Here is a 25,299-nt window from a genome sequence, read left to right as displayed (position 1 = left end):
AATTAAAAATAATAAAAGGATAATGTCTATATTTTTGGTTTTAAAAAGGATAAAAAGGAAAATTTAAAATGGGAATAAAAGAAATTTAATCTAAATTGGACTAAAATTAAAATTAGAGTTCTAAATTAAAAGATGGAAATAAATAATTAAAGACTGAGAGAAGAGGGCCCGATTCGGAACTTTATGAGGTATTTCAAAATACCTCCCTGCCGAATTTTTCACTGAAATGCGAGTCTGGTCCGAGTTCGGAGACGTGTGTCAGTGGGACCTTAGGTCAAAATTTGGGGTATGACAATATGCAATTTATAACATATATTAGTATTATTTTTGTTTGGGTATTATCCTTGATTTTGATTGCGATTTTGTGATTTATGATTTTGATGATTTTACAAAAGTCCTTGAGTAAAATCCTTCGATTTTAATTGCGATTTTGCTATTCCCTTTCAACCAGAAGCAAAATTCCGATTTTGACAGCCTTGGTAGCTAGCTTCATTACAAAAAGAAGGAAAGTGACATGCATTCCATCAATTTTGACTCGACATGCTACTTTTTGCATTATAGAGATCCGAAGTTGAGACCTACTTTTGATGACATCATAGCGTCGTTGAAACAGAAGTCAAGAAGTTGTTCTCAAGCGCATAAAGCAAGTGCTCATGCTCATGCTCAATCATCACGACCTGGTGTAGCATATATGTCTAATGTAATAAGTGAAAACTGACATTTACCAAGTGAAAACAGAAGAACAAAATGTGTAGAAATGTACCTCCTCGATGCTTTACCAGCATTATGATTATTGATATTGTTACACATACATCAATGTGCTTCATATAGACTTTGTATGCTAACTTGTTGGTGTTAGGAAACTAGGCACAATTTCCCCATAGTCAGATTAAGTGGAAGTGAAATAAATGCGGAATAATAAGACACAAAATTGTTAACGAAGTTCGGCCAATAATGCCTACTCTCCGGACTGCTGCAGATCTCTTTAATAAAAAGGGAAATATATGTGTTTACAAACACTCACAAACTTTCACTACCCACAACCCAATTACACCCAAGAATTTTCTCTAAAATTCTCACACTGAGTTTTTCTCTTACTCTCTATTGATGTAATTCACTCACTTGTGTTGTTGTTGTGTTTTTGCTTCTGATGCTTCTTCCTTCAAATGCACCTCTATTTATAGATGTAGTGAACCGTGAAAGTTGCAAAGCTATGCAATCCTTTCACACCAAAGTCATCTAACAAAAGTGTGAAACCTGTGTATGAATGTCATGCTTTCAAACTTAGCAAGCTATGCTTCTGCACCGAGCTATACCATAGGCTTACTATTTGAAAGAAAAATGCAACCTATAATAAATGCATGAGACTTTGTGTGACAATTTGCTTCAGCAAATTGCTTTGGCTGGTTATCCCACGTGCATGTGGGTCCTTACACAATGTTCACCAACAATCTCCCACTTGAAGATTGATTTCAATCGGTCTTCGCACCTGATCATGCAGCAGCCTTCTCCGGCCTCTTACTCTAGCAAACCAACTAAAGTTGAGCACAACTTCAGTTTGTCAATAGTCACCACCTTTGTTAACATATCTGCGGGATTCTTACTTCCTTGAATTTTAATCAATGTTAGAACCTCGTCCTCAAGTAGAGATCTAATGAAGTGATAACAAAGACCTATGTGCTTTGTTCTCGAATGAAATGCTGAATTCTTTGCCAGATGTATCGCACTCTGACTATCACTGTACAAAGCACTTTTCTCCTGCATGAATCCTAACTCTGTTAACAATCCTTGAAGCCATATCAATTCTTTGCTGGCTTCTGTTACTGCCACATACTCAGCCTCTGTAGTGGATAAAGCAACAATCTTTTGTATTCGCGACATCCAACTAACTGCTCCAGTACCAATAGTAAATATATATCCAGTTGTACTTCTTCGGTGATCAACCTCACCAGCAAAGTCTGCATCTACATAGCCTTCTACTTTTATCTCTCCTTTGCCAAAGTACAAACATTTCTCTGTGGTGCCTCTTAGATACCTCAAAATCCATTTAACCGCTTCCCAATGAGCTTTACCTGGATTTGACATAAACCTGCTAACAACTCCCACTGCATGGCCAATGTCTGGCCTTGTACAAACCATTGCATACATCAAACTTCCAATTGCTGAAGCATATGGAATCTTGGCCATGAGTTCTTTTTCTTCCTCCGTCTGAGGTGTGCTAACCAGTTTGGCATCGCCCATGTTGAATCTTTGCAAAACACGGTTGATGTACTCCGCTTGAGATAACTGCAAAACACCTTTTTGCTTATCTCTCGTGATTTGCATACCAAGGATTTTCTTTGCTGGACCTAAATCCTTCATATCAAATTATTTTGACAATTGAATCTTCAAGTTTTTGATCTCATCAATGTTTGAGCCTGCTACTAACATATCATCAACATAAAGTAGCAAAATGATATAACTAGACTTATATCTCTTGAAGAAGCAACAATGGTCGGCGTTACATTTCTGGAAACCTTCCTTGTGCATGAAGCTTTCAAACTTCATATACCATTGTCTTGGAGCTTGTTTTAGGCCATACAAGCTCTTCTTTAGCCTGCACACCATATTCTCTTTCCCTTCTTCTAAGAATCCTTCGGGTTGGTGCATGTATATTTCCTCCACTAAGTCTCCATGAAGAAATGCAGTCTTCACATCTAACTGCTCAAGATAGAGATTTTCACTGGCAACAATACTTAAGACAGACCTGATAGTATTGAGCTTCACCACTGGAGCAAAAATCTCAGTGTAGTCAATTCCTTCCTTTTGCTGGAATCCTTTGACCACTAGTCGGGCTTTGTATCTCTTTGAGCCATTATGGTCCTCCTTTACTCGATACACCCATTTGTTGTGAAGTGCCTTCTTTCCTATGGGTAACTTAGCTAGCTCCCATGTTTGATTGGAGATCAAAGACTTCATTTCCTCTTTCATCGCAAGCTCCCACTTACCAGCATCCGTGGTCTGACATGCTTCATCATAATCTTCAGGCTCTCCTCCATCAGTTAACAACATGTAGTCTATGTATCTCCTGTTTGGAGCATGAGGTCTAGAAGACCTTCTTAATACAGGAACTGGAGTAGGATGCACTAGTGTGTCAGACGGTTGTCTGATGCTTGATTCTGCCAATTCCCCTGATTGGGGACTCTTATCTGTGGGACTTCCTGGGACATCGTCCATCTCTACATAAACAGGCTCGCTCAATCCTGAGTCGTTGGTGGTTGTGTTATGTCTGTCTTTGTACATCACTCTTTCATTGAAGATCACATCTTTACTGCGGACCATCTTTTTGTTTTCATCATCCCAGAGGCGGTAGCCAAACTCATCCTCACCATAACTGATGAAAGTGCATTTCTTGGATTTGGGATCAAGTTTATTTCTACCTTGATCACTAATATGCACATATGCTACACAACCGAAAACTCTAAGATGTGAGAGTTTTACCTCTTTTCCACTCCATACCTCTTCTGGTATTTTATGCTCCAATGGCACCGATGGACCTCGGTTGATTAAGTAAGCTGATGTGTTGACTGCTTTTGCCCAGAAGTTCTTTGGTAAGCCTGACTGCACACGCAAGCTTCTGGCTCTCTCAGTCAATGTTCTATTCATACGCTCAACTACACCATTGTGTTGGGGAGTACCTGGCACAGTTCTTTCCATTCTGATCCCGTGCTCGTAGCAAAACTTCTTGAATTTGGTGTCTTCATATTCACCACCATTGTCGGTTCTGAGCTTTTTTATCTTCAAATCTGTCTCATTTTCCACCATGGCTTTCCATCTCTTGAAAGCTTCAAATACTTCAGACTTATGCTTCATAAAGTATACCCATACCTTTCTAGAGTGATCATCGATAAAAGTCACGAAGTAATGCTTCCCACCAATGGATGGGACAGTTGTTGGACCCCAAACATCAGAGTGAACAAGCTCGAGTTTCTCTTTCTTTGGGGTCCTTCCACTTGTCTGAAAGCTGACTCTCTTCTGCTTTCCAAGTATACAGTCTTTACATATGTCAATTTCGATTGAACGAAGACTTGGTAGTTTTCCTTTTGAGTGCATAACCTTCATCCCCTTTTCACTCATATGGCCTAGTCTCTTGTGCCATAGATTAGGATTTTCATTTGTTGCAACTGCAATCAAATGGCATGCTCCAGCTGTCTTGTAAAGAGTACCACTCTTTCTACCACGAGCTATTGTCATTGCACCTTTTGAAATCTTCCAATCATCACCGTGGAAGACTGTTGTGTAGCCTTCGTCAGCCAACTGGCCTACGGAGATTAAGTTTTTTGTGAGGTCGGGAATATGTCTGACATTTTTCAATTCCCATACAGACCCATTCAACTTAATCTTAACTTCACCTTTGCCCACAACCTTACAAGATTGTTCATTTCCAAGGTAAACTTTACCAAGGTTACCGGGGACATAATTCTTGAAGAATTCTTTCTGAGAACTAGCATGAAAAGACGCTCCAGAGTCTAACACCCAAGACTCTTCCTTGCTCTCCAAAGAGCATATCAACGCGTCACCTCCTCCTGAGGTGGAAGCAACATTTGCCTCATCTTTCTCCTCTTGATTCTTTGTTGGGAGCCTACACTGATTTTTGAAGTGTCCCGTCTTTCCACAATTCCAACACTCGATAGATTTCGAGTTGTGAGAACTACGATGATTTCTGGATTTGGATCGTCTGGCCTTTGATTTACCACGTCCATTTCCTCTGGTTGAATTTCTTCCTCTTGACTCTGTATGCAATACTGAAGAGGATGAAGATTCACCCAACTCTCTCCGTCGGATCTCTTCACTGAGAACTAGATCACGAACATCATCAAATTTCATCTTTTTGCTTCCCGATGAGCTACTCACAGCCGTGACAGTAGCGCTCCAACTATCTGGTAGGGAAGACAAAAGTATCAACGCTCGTACCTCATCGTCAAATTCGATACCAACTGAACTTAATTGGGTTGTGACAATATTAAGTTCATTGATATGTTGCGCCACTGACGCGCCTTCTGCCATCCGAAGCGTAAACAACCGCCTCATCAAATGAACTTTATTTGATGCTGAAGGCTTTTCGTACATGCTAGAAAGAGCCTTCATAAGACCAGCAGTGGTTTTCTCTTTTGCTATGTTAAAAGCAACAATTCGAGATAACAACAATCGCACAACACCAAGTGCTTGTCTATCGAGAAGGCTCCACTTGTCATCCTTCATCGAATCTGGTTTCTTTTCTGTGAGAGGTTGATGTAGCTTTTTCTGATACAAATAATCTTCGATCTGCATCTTCCAAAAGCCAAAGTCCGCACCATCGAACTTTTCAATTTTCACCTTTCCTTCGTCTGCAGCCATGACTTCCACTTGAATCTAACTTCCTTTGGATCTTCTTTGACAATTTTTGTGAACTAATGTGCTTTAGAACACCTCTGTGAACAAATTGGTAACGCTGACCAATATTTCACTATTCACGAAAATTACTATTCACGTGAATAGTACTTTTGCCAAAAATTAACAAGGATACCGAACCAGGTGCTCTGATACCAGTTGTTAGGAAACTAGGCACAATTTCCCCATAGTCAGATTAAGTGGAAGTGAAATAAATGCAGAATAATAAGACACAAAATTGTTAACGAAGTTCGGCCAATAATGCCTACTCTCCGGACTGCTGCAGATCTCTTTAATAAAAGGGAAATATATGTGTTTACAAACACTCACAAACTCTCACTACCCACAACCCAATTACACCCAAGAATTTTCTCTAAAATTCTCACACTGAGTTTTTCTCTTACTCTCTATTGATGTAATTCACTCACTTGTGTTGTTGTTGTGTTTTTGCTTCTGATGCTTCTTCCTTCAAATGCACCTCTATTTATAGATGTAGTGAACCGTGAAAGTTGCAAAGCTATGCAATCCTTTCACACCAAAGTCATCTAACAAAAGTGTGAAACCTGTGTATGAATGTCATGCTTTCAAACTTAGCAAGCTATGCTTCTGCACCGAGCTATACCATAGGCTTACTATTTGAAAGAAAAATGCAACCTATAATAAATGCATGAGACTTTGTGTGACAATTTGCTTCAGCAAATTGCTTTGGCTGGTTATCCCACGTGCATGTGGGTCCTTACACAATGTTCACCAACAGTTGGTTACCAGCATCGCCTTCTTGACATTCCAGATAATGCTCACTGTTTTACCGAATCCGCCCATCCCCAAGGATGTTGTTCCACATAGTTGTGGCCGATCTTCAACCGTCATTGCATGCATTTGGGAGCCAAAGTCAATAACAGTTCCTAAATGTCTTGAATCCCACATGATCTATATTAAAATAGAAGGAAGTCAAGGATTTGAACATATGGGAAATCAAGAAATAAACAAGAAATCAAAATAGTGTTTTGTTTGTGAGGAAGTGATTTTGACTAGAGCATAATTAGTGATGGTGAATTGGTGATGATGCAGATGAATGGGGAGGGAAGGGATCAGATTCTGGAAAGAAAAAAAAGAGATTGCAGAACAATTGAATTTTACGGTTACTAGCTTTGTAAACTAGAATTAGATTTGAGAAGAAAAAAAATTCCGTGTCCTTGTGTGTTTTCCTTCTAGTTGGTAGCGGTTCTTATCTTCTCACTAAGTATTTATGACTTACCCCTTCATCTTACATTTTTTTTTCCAGATTTACAAGTCAGTGAGTGTAAGTTTCTAGAATATTAAAGATCCAGCAATGTCACTCTTGGGTAGACTTCCGCTCCTTGATGAACTACTCTTTTGTATATGTATATCTTGAGTCATTGATGTATCTACAGCTACTTGTGTTTCTGAATACTTTGAAGTTCGGATGAATAACCTTAGATATGTAGTCTATCATAATAAATTACAGTTTCTTAGTGTACTGGCATTCTAAAGATATTTGCTTATGTTTTTGTCATGTATGGTTTGTTAGGCTGGCCAGGCTCTACTACAATTCATAGTTGAATATTTTATTCAAATTGAATTGTTAATTCCACATTGTTAAACTCTATTTTTTAAGAAGTTAAATTAACTCATCCAAATTCACACTAGATAGAATCGAACATGTGACTTTGAGGAGGAGCACACTCCCAAATCTCAAGGCAACACCATCAGACCAACCCAAATGGATTACATTGAATAACTCTTATCATTAGTACTTTGTGCACGACATCAAATAGTCATACTTTTTTTCACCCCCCCCCCCCCCCCGGTTACAATCATATTGGCAAAAAACCATGGAATAATGGTTTTATTAGTGCATACATGTTATGTGTTATGGATTTGGTTTATACGACCAATTTGAAGTGTCTGGGGTTCTCTTCAGACTTGTGGCGGTTAAATGTTTCTTCCATGGTGAAGAACCTTATTTTGCGAATGTGAAGAAGTTGTAATTCTATTTATGAAGATCTTGCTCATATTATTTTTGGGTACCCTTTTGCAATGTGAGTGTCGCAAATGGTAGTCATTTAGAGTGAGGTAAACTATGTTTTTCTTGTCACTAACTCAGCCATAGATACTATTTTTTATTTGTTACAAAATCTATCTCAGAAACATGTTCAATGTTTGGCAGCCATTTGTTGGAGTTTATGGAAGGAAAATAACCTTAAACTATGGAAGAACGAGAATGAACTTTGTGCCAACGTAGTTGCCAGAGCGTTTCACCGCATTGAAGACTTGTAGGGTGCTAATATCATTCACGGTGCGAGTGGCAATCATTAAACCACTCCGTATTTGCATACAAGGCTTTATGTGTCATCAAGCTCCTTGTCAACTGCAAGTCATGATGTACATTGGCAAAGTTGGCCCCTAGTCGTCTAAAGTGCAATATTGATGCTTCCTTTTCGCAGTTTATGAATCATACATGCATTGATATATGTATGCGTAACCATGAGAGTTTTTGTTCTAGCCAAAACCATGCGCGTCTCTCCTTTATGTTTTGTTCCCGTTGGTGAAGCTTTAGGTTTGTTTAATGTTATTATAGAGTGGTTACGTGACATGCAGATGGACATTGTCGAATTTGTGATGGATTCTAAAACAACCAATGCTTTTTCATTTGCAGTTCACAAACTCTCGGATGGAGTTCAAAAAGCGACAAACAAATACGGTAGCTCATGCTTTAGCTTCTTAAAAAACAAAATATAATTTCTGACAAAAATTCACCACGTAATTTCTCACATTTGTTTAAGTTTTTTTTTTCTTTAGATATAAGAGGGTCAATCTTCGGAAGAGAGAAACTAACGATAAACTAAGCGTGAAGAATAAACTCAACAGCATCAGCTAAATAAATAAAACTAACTTGAACAAGACATTACTCAATTAAAATTATAGTAAAACCATTATCACATGGCAAAATCGCCAAATGATATACACAAACTTATAAACACATATTCATGCTATCTTTTGTCCGATGTAGAACTCTTTAACACAATTCAAGATCCAATTTGTTCTCTAAAATTTGTACAATGACATGTTTGAATTCATGCACCTGAAGTCAGAATATGTCCAAGCCTCACAAACAATGTCCATATAATGTAAGATTTAGATTAAAAGGATATATTTTTCTCTTACGTAAAAAAACCGTATAGCCAATATCTATACATGGCGCTTTGTAATTAAGAAGTTGGCTTGAATTTAAAAAGTTGGCTCAAATTTTAATTGCATTAAAATTGAAAACTAACGTATACCAAACGTACGTCCCTGTAACTTAGTGTTTTGGGCTAATATTTAAGATCATTATGTCAAAAAAGATGGATTAATAGGTAATTGAAACTAAATAAATTAAAGATGGTAATATAGGCAAATGCATATGTGTGTTTTATGAATTTTATTTTGAACAAAAAACAAAATGAGATTCTTTCGATCAAATTGATAGAGTACATCATTCAACTTCGCTAAAAACATAAAGTTCAATCTACGAACAAATTAAACTCAACATTTAAATTAATAACATATAACGGTAAAATTCACACAAATAATATGATAAAATTAAAGTGATTGGAATACCCTTGCCTCCGGGTCTACAATGTTGACGCCCAAATCATTGATTGAATAGTTGATATAAAATGAACACCTCAATAAGACGACAAATCAAACAACGCCGCACAAGACAACGAATAACACAGCAACGCACCCAGACGACAAAATCACAAAGAAGAAAAAACATAAATTTATGAAGAAAAAAAATCACTTATTTAGATTGAAGTAGAGAGAAAAAGATGAAGACAAGTGATTTAAGATAAAAAAAAATAGTGAACAAAAGCCACCCCTCAATGAAGATAATGGAAGAGAAATTAAAGAGAAAAAACTAAACCTACTTGTTTAGATGGAGGAGTATGAGATGTTATTTAAACATCCAAAAATCAATAATATATTTGACATCGTATAAAAAATGATATTTAGTCCACAAATTCTAACTCTTAAAAAAAAAACAGTTTGAGTTAGAATTGCTAAAATTGTTAAATTAGACTATATGACCGAGGTTCGAACCCCGATTCCTCCACTTCGTCCATCTAAAATAACATGTAATCCGTATATTTATACGGTGTCGGACAACCTTTTAGTTGTTAACTTATCATTACTCTTTTATTTTTGCATAATTAATAAAAGTGTTGAAATAGTGTTGAAATAACATGTAATCCGTATATTTAAAAGGTTACTCCGTGTATTCATCGTGTTGAAATAGTGTTTGCATAATTAATACTAAAAAATTCTCAATTCCCATCTTGTAAAACAAGGTTTACACTTTACACTGCACAAATACACCACTTTGAATCAAATCTTTTACTCTCTTTTTATGATTTCTTTTAAAAGGTTAATTTACTTTGCCATTGTAATATATTCCCCATGTGTTAGTTATTCATATTTTTTATTGATATGATAAAGTTTATGCGAGTTGTGTTTGGGTTCATCACTGTTGAGCATGCGTCAAGTTTTAAGAACGTTTATATAAAAATATATAGATCCTCCATTAGAAAAGTTCATATGGCGACATCCAAAAACTTAATTTATGCAAGAGCGAGATATGTGTTCAACTATTTATCATCTGAATCAACTTTTATTCACATTAGTTATTTTATTTATTTATTGACCTTAGTTATTCATATTTTGTTTTATGTGCACCATGCTAAATATTTTATGTGATTTTTATTACTAAAGCACCCTGGACCAGCTAATAATGGGAGTTTTAATTATTGTAAGATTTGGTGTCTTGTTTAACAATTGGATGGTTGGTATTTCCTTGGGGCAAATCACATCTACATAAGGAAGATAATGAAATTGTTGAAATGATAGAATTAAAATCAAATTTTTCCAAGGAATAATTCAAGTTATCATATTCTTCCACCTGTTATTATTATCTGGATGATTGGTATAAGACAATAGACGTAAATAATTGAAACGTGCCTAAACAAAAGAGAGATCACATCGGTATTATTTATTTTGTTATTCAACTTTTATATAAGATTTTTGATTTGATATTTAATGGTCCTCTAGTTTCATAATCGATATGGTATTTGATTTGATATTTAACGGTCCTCTAGTTTCATAATCGATCATACCGATTGTGAAGTAGGTATTGAGCATTCCATGCTTTATTGATACACAAGGATTGAAAAAGATGAAGACAAGTGATTTAAGGTAAAAAAAAATACTCCTCCGTTCCTTATTATAAGAAAAAGTTGATTTTTTAAGTTCATTGTGTAAGTGATGTATCTAGTCTATATTTATAACAAGATACATTAATTATTCTATGAACTAAAAAAATCAATTGTTTTTTATAATAAAGACCGGATGGAGTAGTGAACAAAAGCACCCCTCAATGAAGATAATGGAAGAGAGAAATTAAAAAGAGAAAACTAAACCTACTTGTTTAGATGGAGGAGTATGAGATGTTATTTAAACATCCAAAAATCAATAATATATTTGACATCGTATATAAAATGATATTTAGTCGCCTGTTATGGCGAGGTGTGTGGGAGGTTGGAGGATGGGGGCCGGAGTTGTTCTTCTTGGTGGCGGGAGGTGGGGAGGATTAGGGATGGGGATGGTGGTGTTGGGGGGGATTGGTTTAAGGAATGTGTTAGTAAGAAGGTGGGGAATGGTATTGATACTCTTTTTTGGTTTGATACTTGGTTGGGGTCAATACCTTTGTGTGTTCGTTTTCGTAGGTTGTTTGAGCTTTTTGAAAATAAATATGTTACAGTGTCAGATATGTTTTCTCTTGGTGTTGAGGAGGGAGGTGAGGCGTGGCAGTGGAGGCGGAGTTGTTAGTGGAGTGTAGGGCTCTTCTGCTTGATGTTTCTTTGCTTGTTAATGTTTCAGATCAATGGTTGTGGCTCCCGGAACCCTCACAGGGTTACTCTGTTCGGGGGGCTTATTCTGTGTTGACTTCTAAAGATTTACCGATGGTGGACTCGGCAGCGGAGATGATTTGGCACTGACAGGTTCCTTTGAAGGTATCAGTCTTTGCTTGGCGCTTCTTCGTGATCGGTTGCCTACCAAATCGAATCTGATCTATAGAGGTGTAATTCCATCAGAAGCTGGTTTGTGTGTCTCCGGGTGCGGTGTTTTGGAATCAGCGCAACATTTGTTTCTCTCTTGTTCGTACTTTGCTTTACTTTGGTCGTTGGTTCGTGATTGGATTGGTTTTGTTGGAGTGGACACTAATGTTTTGTCTGATCATTTTGTTCAGTTTGTTCACTCAATAGGTGGAAGTAAGGCTTCTCAGTCTTTTCTCCAACTTATTTGGCTTCTCTATGCCTGGATCTTATGGACTGAACGTAACAATATGTGTTTCAATGATTCTATTACTCCTTTATCCAGGTTGCTTGATAAAGTAAAATATTTGTCTTTAGGTTGGTTGAAAGCTAGAAAAGCTTCTTTATTGTTTGGTACTTTTAGTTGGTGGTCAAACCCGTTACAATGTTTGGGTATTGGCTAACTTGGTTTTGCTGTTGTACAGAATATTGAAGTAGTCTTTGTGGCACGTCTTGTGCTATTGAGACTCTTGTTGTTAATATAATCCCATTTTTTATTGTTCAAAAAAAAATGATATTTAGTCCACAAATTCTAACTCAAACTTAAAAAAAAAAATAACAGTTTGAGTTAGAATTGCTAAAATTGTTAAATCAGACTAGATGATCGAGGTTCGAACCCCGATTTCTCCACTTATATGTGTGAGATTTCAATAATTATTATCACTTCGTCCATCTAAAATAACATGTAATTTGTATATTTATACGGTGTCGGACAACCTTTTAGTTGTTAACTTATCATTACTCTTTTATTTTTTGACAAATTTTACAATTTTATTTTGAAAAACTAATTTTGAATCTACACATTTTTTTGGTGTGGCAAATTATTTCAATCTACAACTTAAAGCTACAATGAAATGTTTCTTTTTATGTACTTGTAATCTATAATGAACATAATTTATCATCTAATTAAACTTCCGTGATTCAAACGAATGGTTGATTCATGAACGTGCACCCTATCTTCCTATTAAAAGGAACAAAACGTACACCCTATCAAAAATGTTAAAGAGGCCTTATTCTAAACCATCACGTCTCGTAGAAAATCTAATGCATCCCATGATTATAAAAGGCTAGGTATGGTTCCATTTTTTATACATTAAGAAAATGGCAGAAGCATCATCCACTAACAGCGGTCTTAGGTTAGCCGGCAAAGTAGCCATCGTCACCGGAGGTGCCAGCGGCATTGGCAAAGAGACGGCACATCTCTTTGCCGAACAAGGTGCACGCATGGTGGTGATTGCCGACATCCAAGACGAGTTGGGCAATCAAGTGGCTGCATCCATTGGCAGTCGCAAGTGCACCTACATTCATTGTGATATAGCAAATGAAGATCAAGTTAAAAATCTCGTTCAATCAACTGTCAATGCTTATGGACAGGTAAAAATTAACTAGGGCTAAATATATGGTTTGTTCCTATGTGTATTTTGAGATTTTATTTTTCGTCTCTATAAAAAAAATAGCACTTTTAAATTTTATGAAATTTATATTATACAAATGAATTATGTTATTAGGTTAATATTGTTTCAACGTTTGAATTTTTCATTCCTCAAAAAAACTTCAAATGTTTCAATGATTTTCTTACAGCTATGTATATTTAGCACATTATAAAGAGTTCATCCACAAAAATTTGAATTTTTTAACATGAGATGAATCAAATATAAATTATTTCAACTTCAAAAGTTCAAGATAAAAAATAATCATGATTTCTTTATTATAATGTGCTAAACACGCATACAAATAATCACTCAAAAATTTGTATAGACTTAACAACGAAAACTAAAATTACTGATAGTATAATTTTGTAGGGATTAAAAGTCGAAGAAGAAAAAAGAGAAAAAATAAAATAAAATTTATATAGACTTAACAGCATAAACTAAAATTACTTATAGTATAATTTTGTAGGGATATATTAAAGGTTGAAGACAAAAATAGAGAAAATAAAAAATAAAATTTTATAGGGACTAAAAACACATTTAACCATATTTACTATATAAGACTTTATTTATATTTTGTCAAAAAAAAAGACTTTATTTATAGTTTACACTATCAAAGAGTTTTTTAATGTAAAAACAATAAAAAGATAAATATGATTAAAATCATTAACTTTTTCTTTCTTTCCACAACAGATAGATATTATGTTTAGCAATGCTGGGATTGCAAGTCCATCTGATCAGACTATTTTGGAACTCGACATTTCTCAAGCCGACCATGTGTTTGCAGTTAACATTCGAGGAACGACATTGTGTGTGAAATACGCGGCACGTGCGATGGTGGAGGGGCGCGTGAGGGGTAGCATTGTGTGCACAGCGAGCGTATTGGGTAGCCAAGGTGTCTTGAGGTTAACCGATTACACAATATCGAAGCATGCAATAATAGGGTTGATGCGCTCAGCGAGTGTGCAACTTGCAAAATACGGGATAAGAGTGAATTGTGTCTCGCCAAATGGATTAGCAACACCATTGACTATGAAATTGTTAGGGGCAAGTGCTAAGACAGTCGAGTTGATTTATGAACAAAACAAGAGGTTGGAAGGAGTGGTTCTCAACACTAAACATGTTGCAGATGCTGTGTTGTTCTTGGTATCTAATGAATCTGACTTTGTCACTGGCCTTGATCTTCGTGTGGATGGCAGCTATGTTTATGGCAAATATGAACTATTATAAATAAGAAAAAAAATGTTTGTATTTCTATCGAATTTGTTTGAAGGATAAAAAAATTCCTCACACTTCTAGGCGGAGTGTTAGAGGTGTATGGAGTGATGTATATGAAATAAATGTAATAAATAAATAGCATAAATAAAAAATAAACTATATCATGGGCTTTGGACCCATTTATTTAATATAATCACCTATATTTTTTACTATATAATGAAGGTGCTTATATTACTTGACACTAAATAGAAGAAACAACCATCATTGTAGATAGTTTTAAGACTTAATTAAAATTAAAATGTGTCGTGCATGTTGCCTTTGGTTCAGTATAGGTATAAATTGATTTAAAATAAAGTAATTTATCTAAAATTGAATTGAATTTAAAGTTATTTATGTGATTTATGTATGACATTTAAATTCACCCAATTTGAGCTGAAAAGTTTATTTGTTAATTAAAAAAGTGAGATAAGTCTTGCATTATGGAAGAGGTTGTTTATACTATTTGATCAATAAATATAACCATTAAATTAAAAATAAAATCAATTCTATGATGCACAAGCGAGACAAATATTATATCATGCACAAACTAATTTGAATCAATAAATCTCAACATTAAATTAAATGATATATGATGTGACATATTGATCTAACCGTAAACAAGACACTTATATTTAGACTTGTCATTTTGTTTTTGCACGTTAGACAAAGTCTTAAATATTTTTTTTTTTTTTTGACCGAAGACAAAGTCTTAAATTAAATAGGAAGACAGTCATTGATTGAATGGTGAAAATTAAATATATGCATGTTGCAAAACTAATTTACTTATACACATTAGACAAAAAGTTTCTCTCTGCAACGAAACATTCTTCCACCAAAGGGAAAGATCGCAATATTCTGTTGGTAAAGATGATTGTTAGGTGGTCTTGGTTGTGAAGTGAGAACTGCGATTGAGCATCTTGAAATCAATTCATATGAAAATCATGTGATTTATTAACTTTGTCATCTCAGGAAAATAATCATTGTGACTTATTTGGGGTTGGCTTAGTGGTTGAGTTTGAATCTTAGAGTTTGCCCCTTTTAAGGTCTCAGCTTCGATTCCTTCTAGTATCAATTTCGATAGGTATATACATTTTTTTTTTAGAGATTCAATTCTTGAATCGGATATCGAGTTTAAAAAAAAAACAACCATTGTGATTATTTTTCAGGCTGCAGTTTCTGTTTCTATATACTAACAGCAAAGACCAGTCATATTCGAAATGTACCACGTGGAGAGAAACAAAGCAAAACGAGACAATAATTTGAAAACAAATATCCAAAGTTTTCAAATTAAAATATGCCCCACTTTCCACTATCATCACATCACCTACCATATATAAATCTTGGTCAACTTACAAAAGATACTAAGACAATTAGCAAAGAAATTCGATATAAGAAGACAAATTTTGCTACATATTACATCTTTATAAACTAATCACATTTTAATAGGTTGTACATTTAGATTCAACCATATTTGCACCAGAAAATGGCAGAAGCTCCATCCTCAAACACCAATCTAAGATTATCTGGCAAAGTAGCCATAGTGACAGGAGGTGCTAGTGGAATCGGCGAAGCCACGGCACGTGTCTTTGCTAACGAAGGCGTGCGCGTGGTTGTGATCGCGGACATCCAAGATGAGCTTGGAAATCAAGTAGCTGCATCCATTGGCATCCAAAGGTGCACTTACATCCATTGTGATGTGGCAGATGAAGATCAAGTCAAAAATCTCGTTCGATCAACGGTAGATACTTATGGACAGGTTCATAATATTTGTAATCCTATTTATTACTCTCTCTTTTTTTCTCTAATTATTTATTACTCTCTCTTGACTTGACTTCAAAATAATCAATTGAACACTAAATTAATAATTTTTTGATAAGAAATGTTAGTTTATGTTATATATGTTGGTATTTTTTCTTCATCAAAGTTTAAATCTAGATCTTAATTTAACTCCTTCAACTTTGTTAATCGTTAGCTCAAACCAATTGTTATCTAATGTCGGTTAATTTTGTTATCCTATACAACAGGTAGATATAATGTTCAGCAATGCTGGAATCGTTAGTCCCACAGATCAAACAGTAATGGAACTTGATATGTCCCAACTTGACCGTTTATTTGGCGTCAATGTTCGTGGGATGGCATTGTGTGTGAAACACGCGGCGCGTGCAATGGTGGAGGGTAGCGTGAGGGGGAGCATTGTGTGCACAGGAAGTGTTAGCGGTAGCGTAGGAAGCTCGAGGTCAACGGATTACACAATGTCAAAGCATGCAGTGTTGGGGCTAATGCGTGCGGCCAGTGTGCAACTGGCCACACACGGGATAAGAGTCAACTGTGTTTCGCCAAATGGACTAGCAACACCATTGACTTGTAAGTTGTCGGGGATGAGCGAAGAGAAAGCACAAGCGACTTACCAAAAATATGCAAGGCTTGAGGGAGTGGTGCTCACACCCAAACATGTGGCAGATGCTGTATTGTTTTTAGTTTCTGATCAGGCTGAGTTTATCACAGACCTTGATCTTAGGGTTGATGGTGGATTTGCATATGGAAAATAGTGATTTGTGCATGAAGATATAAAAAACCAAATAACATTTCATTTCAAATATATCAAAACAACAACAGTAAAGGGAATCAAATTTGTTATTGTATTGATATTGAGAACTTAAATTCTGCAAGTGTGAGAAGTATAAATAAAAAGAGATATAAAAGTATAGGTGTTCCAACCGGGTTGAGTTTAGTAGAAGACGTTAGACTCTCACAGTGACGAATCAATGTTTGGGAATCTGTACTTATTGTCTGATACGTCTTGAATATGATTGTTTTCATTTTTTACTGAGCCAATTGAAACATAGTTTGAAACTCAACTTAACAATTAATTCGTTGAATTTTGTTTCATGAACCAAGTGAGTTGAGTTTCAGTTATATATAGTTCGAACATTTTTCTTTCGAAAAGAAAAATCAAACATTTTTAATAATTTAACGTTATGATCGATTAACGGTGTAATAATCGGATCGGACAAAACCATCATATGTTGTATAAGCATGGAATAGCAGTGTAATAATAGGACTCACCCATGAAGGGAAAGAGTAGAGGAGCAAACAATAGGTACAGGCTGTTATGCTTGCTCAGTTTCTGGCTGGGGGGTGTGAAGCATATGTGAGTGAGGAACCACGGGTGATGTGCAAGGAAATAATTGATACAAAAATCTCAATTATCACAACTTGATGCTATGTCTCTATCATTCTAATCATTATAATTCTAATCACAACTGTATAAAAATATTAAGCAATTAAAGCAATAATAAATCATGACAATACTGTGAGTGAGGTCTCTCTTACTCATTATAATTTCAGTATAGAAAATTGACACCTCCTAAAAAAAAGCATAAAAAGAGAAATGCCAGAAATGCTTACCACCATTGACACTATAGAAATCATCAAATTAAGTATGGACCAACAAATTAATCAGAATTAAGGTCTATCAGATCAATTAAGTAGGAAGTTACATTTCAATCACTTTCATTTTTAATGTCAACAGTAATATATGAACTATAATAATTGAATAGACCCTGCATCTGGATATAAATCAATCTTCATTTTCATTTTCATGTATACAATAGAAGAAAACAAAAAAAGTTGAATACAACATAAATTAAATTATACTGTATAAATAAAAACCAAAAAAAATATACTAAGACAATTGGTACTACATCAACCTCAAAAACTTGTACGATTTATAAAGAAATTCGATATTTGTCACATAGTACATCTTTATAAACTAATCACATTTTAATAGGTTGTACATTTAGATTAAAGTATATTATTTGCACCAAAAAATGGCAGAAGCTCCATCCTCAAACACCAATCTAAGATTATCCGGCAAAATAGCCATCGTGACAGGAGGTGCTAGTGGCATCGGTGAAGCCACGGCACGTGTCTTTGCTAATGAAGGCGTGCGCGTGGTTGTGATCGCCGACATCCAAGATGAGCTTGGAAATCAAGTAGCTGCATCCATTGGCAGCCAAAGGTGCACTTACATCCACTGCGATGTCACAGATGAAGATCAAGTCAAAAACCTAGTTCAATCAACGGTTGATACTTATGGACAGGTTGATAATATTCGTAATCTTATTTATTACTCTCTCTTTTTTTTTTACTCTAATTATTTATTATTCTCTCTTGACTTCAAAATAATCAATTGAACACTAATTTATGTCGGTATTTTTCCTTCATCAGAGTTTGAATCTAGATCTTAATTTAACTCCTTTAACTTTGTTAATCGTTAGCTCAAACCAATTGTTTTGTAATGTTGGTTAATTCTGTTATCCTATGCAACAGGTAGATATAATGTTCAGCAATGCTGGAATCGCTAGTCCCACTGATCAAACAATCATGGAACTTGACATGTCCCAATTTGACCGTTTATTTGCGGTCAATGTTCAAGGAATGGCGTTGTGTGTGAAACATGCAGCACGTGCAATGGTGGAGGGTCGCATAAGGGGGAGTATCGTATGCACAGGGAGTGTTAGCTGTCGTCAAGGAGGCCCCAGGTCAACGGACTACACAATGTCAAAGCATGCAGTGTTGGGACTAATGCGTGCGGCTAGTGTGCAACTGGCCGCACATGGAATACGAGTCAACTGTGTTTCGCCGAGTGGACTGGCGACACCTTTGACTTGTAAGCTTTTGGGGATGAGCGAGGAGAAAACTCAAGAGACTTACCAAAAATATGCAAGGCTTGAGGGAGTGGTGCTCACACCCAAACATGTGGCAGATGCTGTATTGTTTTTAGTTTCTGATCAGGCTGAGTTTATTACAGGCCTTGATCTTAGGGTTGATGGTGGATTTGCATATGGAAAATAGTGATTTGTGCACTAAGCTATAATAAACCAAATAATAAATAACATTTCATTTCAAATATATCAAAACAGTATCAACAACAACAATAAAGGGAATCAAATTTGTTGTTGGATTGATTTTGAGAATTAATTGTTTTTCATATTTATCAACTGATAATGTAAGTTCTGCAAGTGTGAGAAGTATAAATAAAAAGATATTGAAAGCATAGGTGTTCCATCCAGGCTGATTTTAGCAGAAGACGTTAGACTCTTACATTATGACGAATCAATGTCTGAATTGTGTTTGGAAATCTAGATTTATTGTCTGATATGTCACGAATAGGATTGTTTTCATTTTTTGTTGTCGATTAACTTAGCCAAGTGGAACATATTTTGAAATTCTACTTGGTAATTAATTCGTTGAATTTTGTTTCATAAACCAAGTGAGTTGAGTTTCAGTTATATATAGTTCGTACATTTTTCTTTCCAAAAGAAAAATTAGACATTTTTAATAATATGACGTTATGATCGATTAACAGTGTAATAATCAATCAGACAAATCCATCATATGTTGCAGAACCATTGAAAAACTGGAAAATATTGATCAAATCCAAAGGTTGAGCATGTGTGAGTGAGGAACTAAGGATGATATGCAAGGAAATAATTGATACAGAAATCTCAATTATCACAACTTCATAGGTGAGCACTACCACATTAATTTAACACCTTAACTAAACTCCCCTATCATTCAAATCACAACTGTATAAGAATATTAAGCAATAATAAGCCACAAACATCAATTTCTCTTAGGAGACTTCCAAGTTCCATGAATGCCTACGCAACATGTCACATGGACACTTCAAATTAAAAAACATGTCATGTGTTTATGTGTTTGACACATGCCAGTATCTAACACCAACACGAATCAACATGAGCTACATTCAATCTCCTAATTTTGTATTTGAATTATTACCAATATCTTTGTGTCATTATGAGTGTCTTGTTCGTGTCTATATTAGTGTTTCATAACACAATAACAACTAATGTGAAAATAAAAAACAAAATGCATTAGATATTATAAGCCATAAGCTATGTAGCATATACACTTCAAATTAAAAGTGCCTTGTCGAACAAGTGTCTATGTGCTGGTATTGTGTCCGGTGTTTGTGTCTGTATCATTGCTTCATAGATGATAACACTACCTGCCTAAATACAACCAATTATCAAGAAGCACTTATCCTTGAAATTGAACTGCTGACAGAAAAAAATCTCACAACATTTATCATATTGATGATATAAAACATCTCTTCCGTTTATGTTTACATACTTTTCAAATTCATATAGCTTATGGTTCTTTACATAGGGATATTGATGTACACTATCATATTCATTTCAACCACTTTCGAGTCTTTGACTTTAAAGGAAAAAACCAAACAAACATTGCTTCAACACATTGCAGTAGAACTCAATGTTTTCCATCTACTGCAATTGCAGGACTTGTCTTCCTCCTCCTCTCTCTAAAGCTACGGCATGAAGTCAAACTCGGAATGCAAAACAGCGACGATTTAGGCTCTCTAACAGATGCACGATCCTCACTCGTGATTCTTTCACTACTGCAAGCAGAGTTAGCGCCCGAGCGATAAGGAGTTGAGTTTGAGGATTTAGGTAAAACATCTTGGATGGTTGGTTTCGCTTGTTTCTTTTCTTTAACATCATCATCTTGGTTGTCTTTTACACTGTCTTTGAAAAGCTCCAACAGTTTCTTTTTCTTATCTGGTGATGATTCGGATGGAGAAGGTGAAGTTCTGTTCCGAGAAGAGGCTTTGTTCACACCAGGTGTACCAAAAGCGTGGTGAATTGGAGTGTTACCGCGAGATGGTGTAAAGTCTGCAATACAAGAAATAAACAATATGATTAGAGTTTAATGCACAGTCTCATGCACTGTCGATGTATATCAGTTTTACAGTGCGATATTCAATAAGAGCCCGTCATTTTTTTCATATCATAACATCGATTTTAAAATTACAAAAGAGATGTGATGTGGCAAAACAGTAGATTTTCAATCAATGTCAGTGTGTTTATGCTGATTGTGTATATCCTAAATAAGCATACACCTACGTTGTAAATTAGTTTTACACTAATATTCAATAGGAGTCTTCCATTTTTCTGTCATAATATTGATTTTAGAAGACAGTTACACAGGATATGTGATTCAGCTAAAGAAAAGATTTTCATTGGAAGTCAGTGTAAACATACTTTATACTGTCAAGTTATATCCTTTAAAAATAAAATAAAATAATTATAAACACATCGTGTCAAGTTTTGCACATGCACCCAATTATGTTTCGGACGTAGGGTGTTTGTGCAGGTGTTTTACGAAACAATGTTATAATGTGAAAAGAAAGTAAAATATGATTTAATATCTGTAAAATATTTTACACTATCAAATTGTATAGTTATTAAACTCAAAAAAATATTTCTAATTTTTTCGAAAATGGGTGATGCCTTCCTCGTAAATTGACATTATGAAGAGGCTTGAGAATGATACAATGTCGGTACAGAAAACGGACAATATTATGTTTCATATACCGATGTTTTTCTTCAAATATTATCATCTATAAATTCTCTCTTACTCATTATAATTTCAGCATAGAAAATGGACAGTTGAACAAATTAGAATCCTCTGTTAAAAAAAAAGCATAAAGAGAGAAATGCTTACCACCATTGACACTATAGAAATCATCTTCACAATCTGAGTCTATCCAAGCTTTGGAATCAAAAAATGCTTCCTCTTTGCTACCTATACAGAGAAAAAAAATTCATTAGGGAAAAAATTACTAATCAAAATCAAAATTCAAAACAAACAAAAGGACAAAATTATCTCAATTATTTGTTTACGATACAAGTACAGTCCAACTAATTAATCAGAAATAAAGCTATAAGTACAGTACAACAAATTAATCAAAAGTAAAGCTGTCAGTACTCAGTATGGACCAACAAATTAATCAGAATTAAGGCCTATTAGTTCAGTCTCCGTGCTCAGTTGGCATGGACATGCATTGTTATATGCAGGGGCTGGGGTTCGAACCCAGACACCCCACTTATTCACCTTGAAAAACAGTTCAATTAAGTAGGAAGTTACATTTCAATCACTTTCATTTTAATGTCAACAGTAACATATGAACTGTAATAATTGAATAGACCCTGCATCTGGATATAATTCAATCTTCATTTTCATATTCATATATTCAATAAAAGAAAAGAAAAAAGGTAAATACAACATAAATTCAATTAAATAAATAAAGAAAAACCAATCTTCATATTCACATGTGCAATTAATAATTGCAAATTATTAAGAACATGAAACTGGTGAACCAACTACATCATATCAGCAAAGACATGTTCATTCCACATGATAAATTTCTACTTGCTTGGTATTATTGCCTTTTTTTGACAAAGTATTATAACCTAATCATAGGTGAATTAATATAACATAAATTAAATAAATCAACCATTTCAATACTAAAGAAAAGATGATCAACATAATAAAATATTCCTCACATAAAAGCAGAAACGGTACAATTTAATTGCATGTTCGGATTGAAAGTGAGTTTGACAGAATCACGATGAGTTTAGCCAAAACTAAACTTCATAGCTTCAACAAAATTATGGTGTTAGTGTAATTTCATCAAATTCATCGTCAATTCAAACATGCACATATAATAATATAAAACATCAATTTTCAAAAATAAATTAAAAATAAAAATACTCAGAGAAAGAATAAACTTCTTCAATTTTTATCAAGAGATTAATTAATAATTCCACATATTAAAAGACCCCACAAGAACAACTTAGATCAAAATTCAAATGAATTCTCCCAAAAACAATTATTTATTAAAAAAAACATTCTTTTATATAAAAAAACACCAATCAGAAAAAGTAACACTCAAACTTAGATCCCAGAAAAGGAAAAAAAACAACCTATGAAAGTGTTGCAACAAAAAAAACACAAAAACCTTAAAAGAACAAAACAACAACAAACAAAAGAACCATACCAAAATCATTGAAGTTGGTCGTTGACCTTGAAGGTGAAAATTTCAAGTCACCATTTTTAGGTTGTTCCTTAATGGGTGATGGTGGAATCACAAGTTTCTGAGTTTTGGAACCAAAAAATGCAACTTTTAGCTTCATGTTATTGTTTTCTTTGTTGTTGGTTTTTCTTTGAACTGAAGAACAAGAACCCATTAATCAAAAAGATGATAACTTTATGATCATCACAGTCACTTTGCTCTGTTTTTTCTCTTACTTCAAAGAGAGAGAAAGTGAAAGTAGAGAGAGAAAATTAAAGAATTGAGAAAAAGGGTGTGTGAGTTTTTGGAGTTATGCAAAAGAGTGTGTGAGAAAATTGAGGAATTGGAGAGAGAAAGAAGGAAAGTTTAAAGAGGATTGGTCTTGAAAAGGAAGCTATGTTATGTCAACAATGTTGTTTGTGATGAGGTGGTGACTATTGGATGCTACATATATACTCTTATTGGGTATGGATTTTAACTTCTGTGTGACGAGTGTTAAGGGACAATGAGTAGTTTGTTGGCATTATAGTTAAGGAGTGAGAGGGGTCATAAAATTTTCACCCAAAAAAGTAACAAATTGATGGTTTGATTTTATAATGCTTTCTGATTCAATAATCGACTAATTCGATGAACAATAATATCATTTATTAGTGAAGGTCCAATTGATGTATGGATTTATCCTTCACATGAGTTGTTGGTAGTTAAAAATTCGGACTTGATATCTACCGTGAAGAATACACATAGGTCTCAATCGTTCATCATCAGGCAAAGATTTAGGGGTTTGTAGTTGCATGTAGTTCTTTACATTAAGTGAGAAAAAAATAAGATCATAGTGTAGTATTGACTTTGATTGTTGATTTGAGATCGAACGATCAAATAACATAGTTACATGAGCTGAAACAATTTCAAATCAACCGTTGATCAAGTTCGAACAATGCGAATTGTGATGCAATTATAGTAGGATAGAAAATCCTATTCCAAAAATTTAAGTCATTTGATCTATCATAATATTGGTGGTAGAAAATTTAAGTTTGATATGTCAAAGAAATTGAAATTTGGAATAATACTTTTAAAAAGATAATTAAGTTGTCAATTTTGTGATCAATTACACTTTTTCTTTGTTGACTAATTGAAAATTTCTTTACTAATTTGGGCATATATGTCCTTTTATGTGTTTACTATATCATTTCAATTTTGTTTGTTGTGGAACTTTAATCCTTTTATATAACACAAAGAGAAGGGGGGGCCATAGGTGCGTGTAATGTGAATCATTTGGTTGAGAAAGTCTTGTATAGGCACAAGCATTTAGACACAAAATTTAGGCACACACATAAATCAAAAAAATTAAAAGATAAATAAAATAGTCACATCAATCAATATTATTTTAATCATTTTCTTTTTAAATTTTTTAAATTCTTGTGTGTATGTCTAAATATAAGGTGTTGGTCTTGTGACCAAGTAAAAGTTTCTTCATTTGGTTAGCACTTAGCATACTTTGCGTCCTTAATAATCTTGAATTATAAAAACATTAACGAAAGCTTCACCACTTTTTATTAATAAAAATTTGAATCACTTTTTATTCAAAAATCTTTTTTTAATAAAATTATTTGTTAAATGATAATATCTTTAGTAAATTTATAATAACTTATACCCAATTACGAAAAGTTATTTAAGGTAAAAAAAATCATGTAATAATTGATTGAAACCTCGAATGGTCAAAGTGTCCTTTGCAAATAAGAGTAAGTGAGTAATAAAAAGGCAAATTTGTCAAATAAATCAAGCTTAATCGTAATCAAAATTTGTCACCTAACTTTTGCTAGGGTCAGCCATTGCACTATTTTGACCAAATGACCCTAAGTTAAAAAAAACAAAAAAACAAAAACTTTAGGTTACTCCGTGTATTCATCGTGTAGAAATAGTGTTTGCATAATTAATACTAAAAAATTCTCAATTCCCATCTTGTAAAACAAGGTTTACACTTTACACTGCACAAATACACCACTTTGAATCAAATTTTTACTCTCTTTTTATGATTCCTTTTTAAAAGGTTAATTTACTTTGCCAGTGTAATATATTCCCCATGTGTTAGTTATTCATATTTTTTATTAATATGATAAAGTTTATGTGAGTTGGGTTTGAGTTCATC

General features: G+C 34.4%; 4 protein-coding genes across 5 annotated transcripts; 3 read left to right on the top strand and 1 right to left on the bottom strand.

Annotated features, from left to right (window-relative positions):
• The first annotated feature begins 12,596 nt into the window (after window positions 1-12,596).
• LOC11418955 ((-)-isopiperitenol/(-)-carveol dehydrogenase, mitochondrial) lies at window positions 12,597-14,405 on the top strand. Its single transcript, XM_003618785.4, has 2 exons — window positions 12,597-12,938; window positions 13,688-14,405. The coding sequence occupies exons 1-2, from the start codon at window positions 12,666-12,668 to the stop codon at window positions 14,222-14,224; spliced, it is 810 nt and encodes a 269-aa protein (XP_003618833.1). The 5' UTR covers window positions 12,597-12,665; the 3' UTR covers window positions 14,225-14,405.
• A 1,210-nt stretch (window positions 14,406-15,615) lies between these two features.
• LOC11422089 ((+)-cis,trans-nepetalactol synthase NEPS2) lies at window positions 15,616-17,144 on the top strand. Of its 2 annotated transcripts, none has more exons than XM_013595947.3 (2): window positions 15,616-15,989; window positions 16,276-17,144. In XM_013595947.3, exons 1-2 carry the CDS (start codon window positions 15,735-15,737, stop codon window positions 16,798-16,800), a joined length of 780 nt encoding a protein of 259 aa, XP_013451401.1. In that variant the 5' UTR covers window positions 15,616-15,734; the 3' UTR covers window positions 16,801-17,144. The 2 variants fall into 2 exon arrangements, with proteins under 2 accessions (XP_013451401.1, XP_003618832.1); XM_003618784.4 differs by having other exon boundaries at window positions 15,620-16,007; window positions 16,276-17,086.
• Window positions 17,145-17,965: 821 nt separating this feature from the next.
• Window positions 17,966-19,310, top strand: LOC11416012 ((-)-isopiperitenol/(-)-carveol dehydrogenase, mitochondrial). Its single transcript, XM_003618783.4, has 2 exons — window positions 17,966-18,354; window positions 18,584-19,310. Exons 1-2 carry the CDS (start codon window positions 18,082-18,084, stop codon window positions 19,106-19,108), a joined length of 798 nt encoding a protein of 265 aa, XP_003618831.1. The 5' UTR covers window positions 17,966-18,081; the 3' UTR covers window positions 19,109-19,310.
• Window positions 19,311-20,323: 1,013 nt separating this feature from the next.
• On the bottom strand, window positions 20,324-23,645 carry LOC11422088 (uncharacterized protein At3g27210). Its single transcript, XM_003618782.4, has 3 exons — window positions 23,139-23,645; window positions 21,803-21,883; window positions 20,324-20,970 (listed from the first exon to the last, which is right to left on the bottom strand). Exons 1-3 carry the CDS (start codon window positions 23,326-23,328, stop codon window positions 20,549-20,551), a joined length of 693 nt encoding a protein of 230 aa, XP_003618830.1. The 5' UTR covers window positions 23,329-23,645; the 3' UTR covers window positions 20,324-20,548.
• Window positions 23,646-25,299: the final 1,654 nt, after the last annotated feature.

Source organism: Medicago truncatula, chromosome 6 (genome assembly GCF_003473485.1).
Source record: "Medicago truncatula cultivar Jemalong A17 chromosome 6, MtrunA17r5.0-ANR, whole genome shotgun sequence".
Classification (NCBI taxonomy): domain Eukaryota; kingdom Viridiplantae; phylum Streptophyta; class Magnoliopsida; order Fabales; family Fabaceae; genus Medicago; species Medicago truncatula.
The sequence above is the reverse complement of the archived record's forward strand: the minus strand, read 5'-3'. Positions and strand labels throughout refer to the sequence as shown.

Coding starts and splice junctions, on each gene's coding strand:
- LOC11418955 (XM_003618785.4), top strand. CDS start 12,666: ATGGCAGAAGCATCATCCACTAACAGCGGTCTTAGGTTAGCCGGCAAA. Junction 12,939..13,687: donor CTGTCAATGCTTATGGACAG/GTAAAAATTAAC, acceptor TTTCCACAACAG/ATAGATATTATGTTTAGCAA.
- LOC11422089 (XM_003618784.4), top strand. CDS start 15,735: ATGGCAGAAGCTCCATCCTCAAACACCAATCTAAGATTATCTGGCAAA. Junction 16,008..16,275: donor CGGTAGATACTTATGGACAG/GTTCATAATATT, acceptor CCTATACAACAG/GTAGATATAATGTTCAGCAA.
- LOC11416012 (XM_003618783.4), top strand. CDS start 18,082: ATGGCAGAAGCTCCATCCTCAAACACCAATCTAAGATTATCCGGCAAA. Junction 18,355..18,583: donor CGGTTGATACTTATGGACAG/GTTGATAATATT, acceptor CCTATGCAACAG/GTAGATATAATGTTCAGCAA.
- LOC11422088 (XM_003618782.4), bottom strand. CDS start 23,328: ATGGGTTCTTGTTCTTCAGTTCAAAGAAAAACCAACAACAAAGAAAAC. Junction 21,884..23,138: donor GACCAACTTCAATGATTTTG/GTATGGTTCTTT, acceptor TTCTCTGTATAG/GTAGCAAAGAGGAAGCATTT. Junction 20,971..21,802: donor TTTCTATAGTGTCAATGGTG/GTAAGCATTTCT, acceptor CTTGTATTGCAG/ACTTTACACCATCTCGCGGT.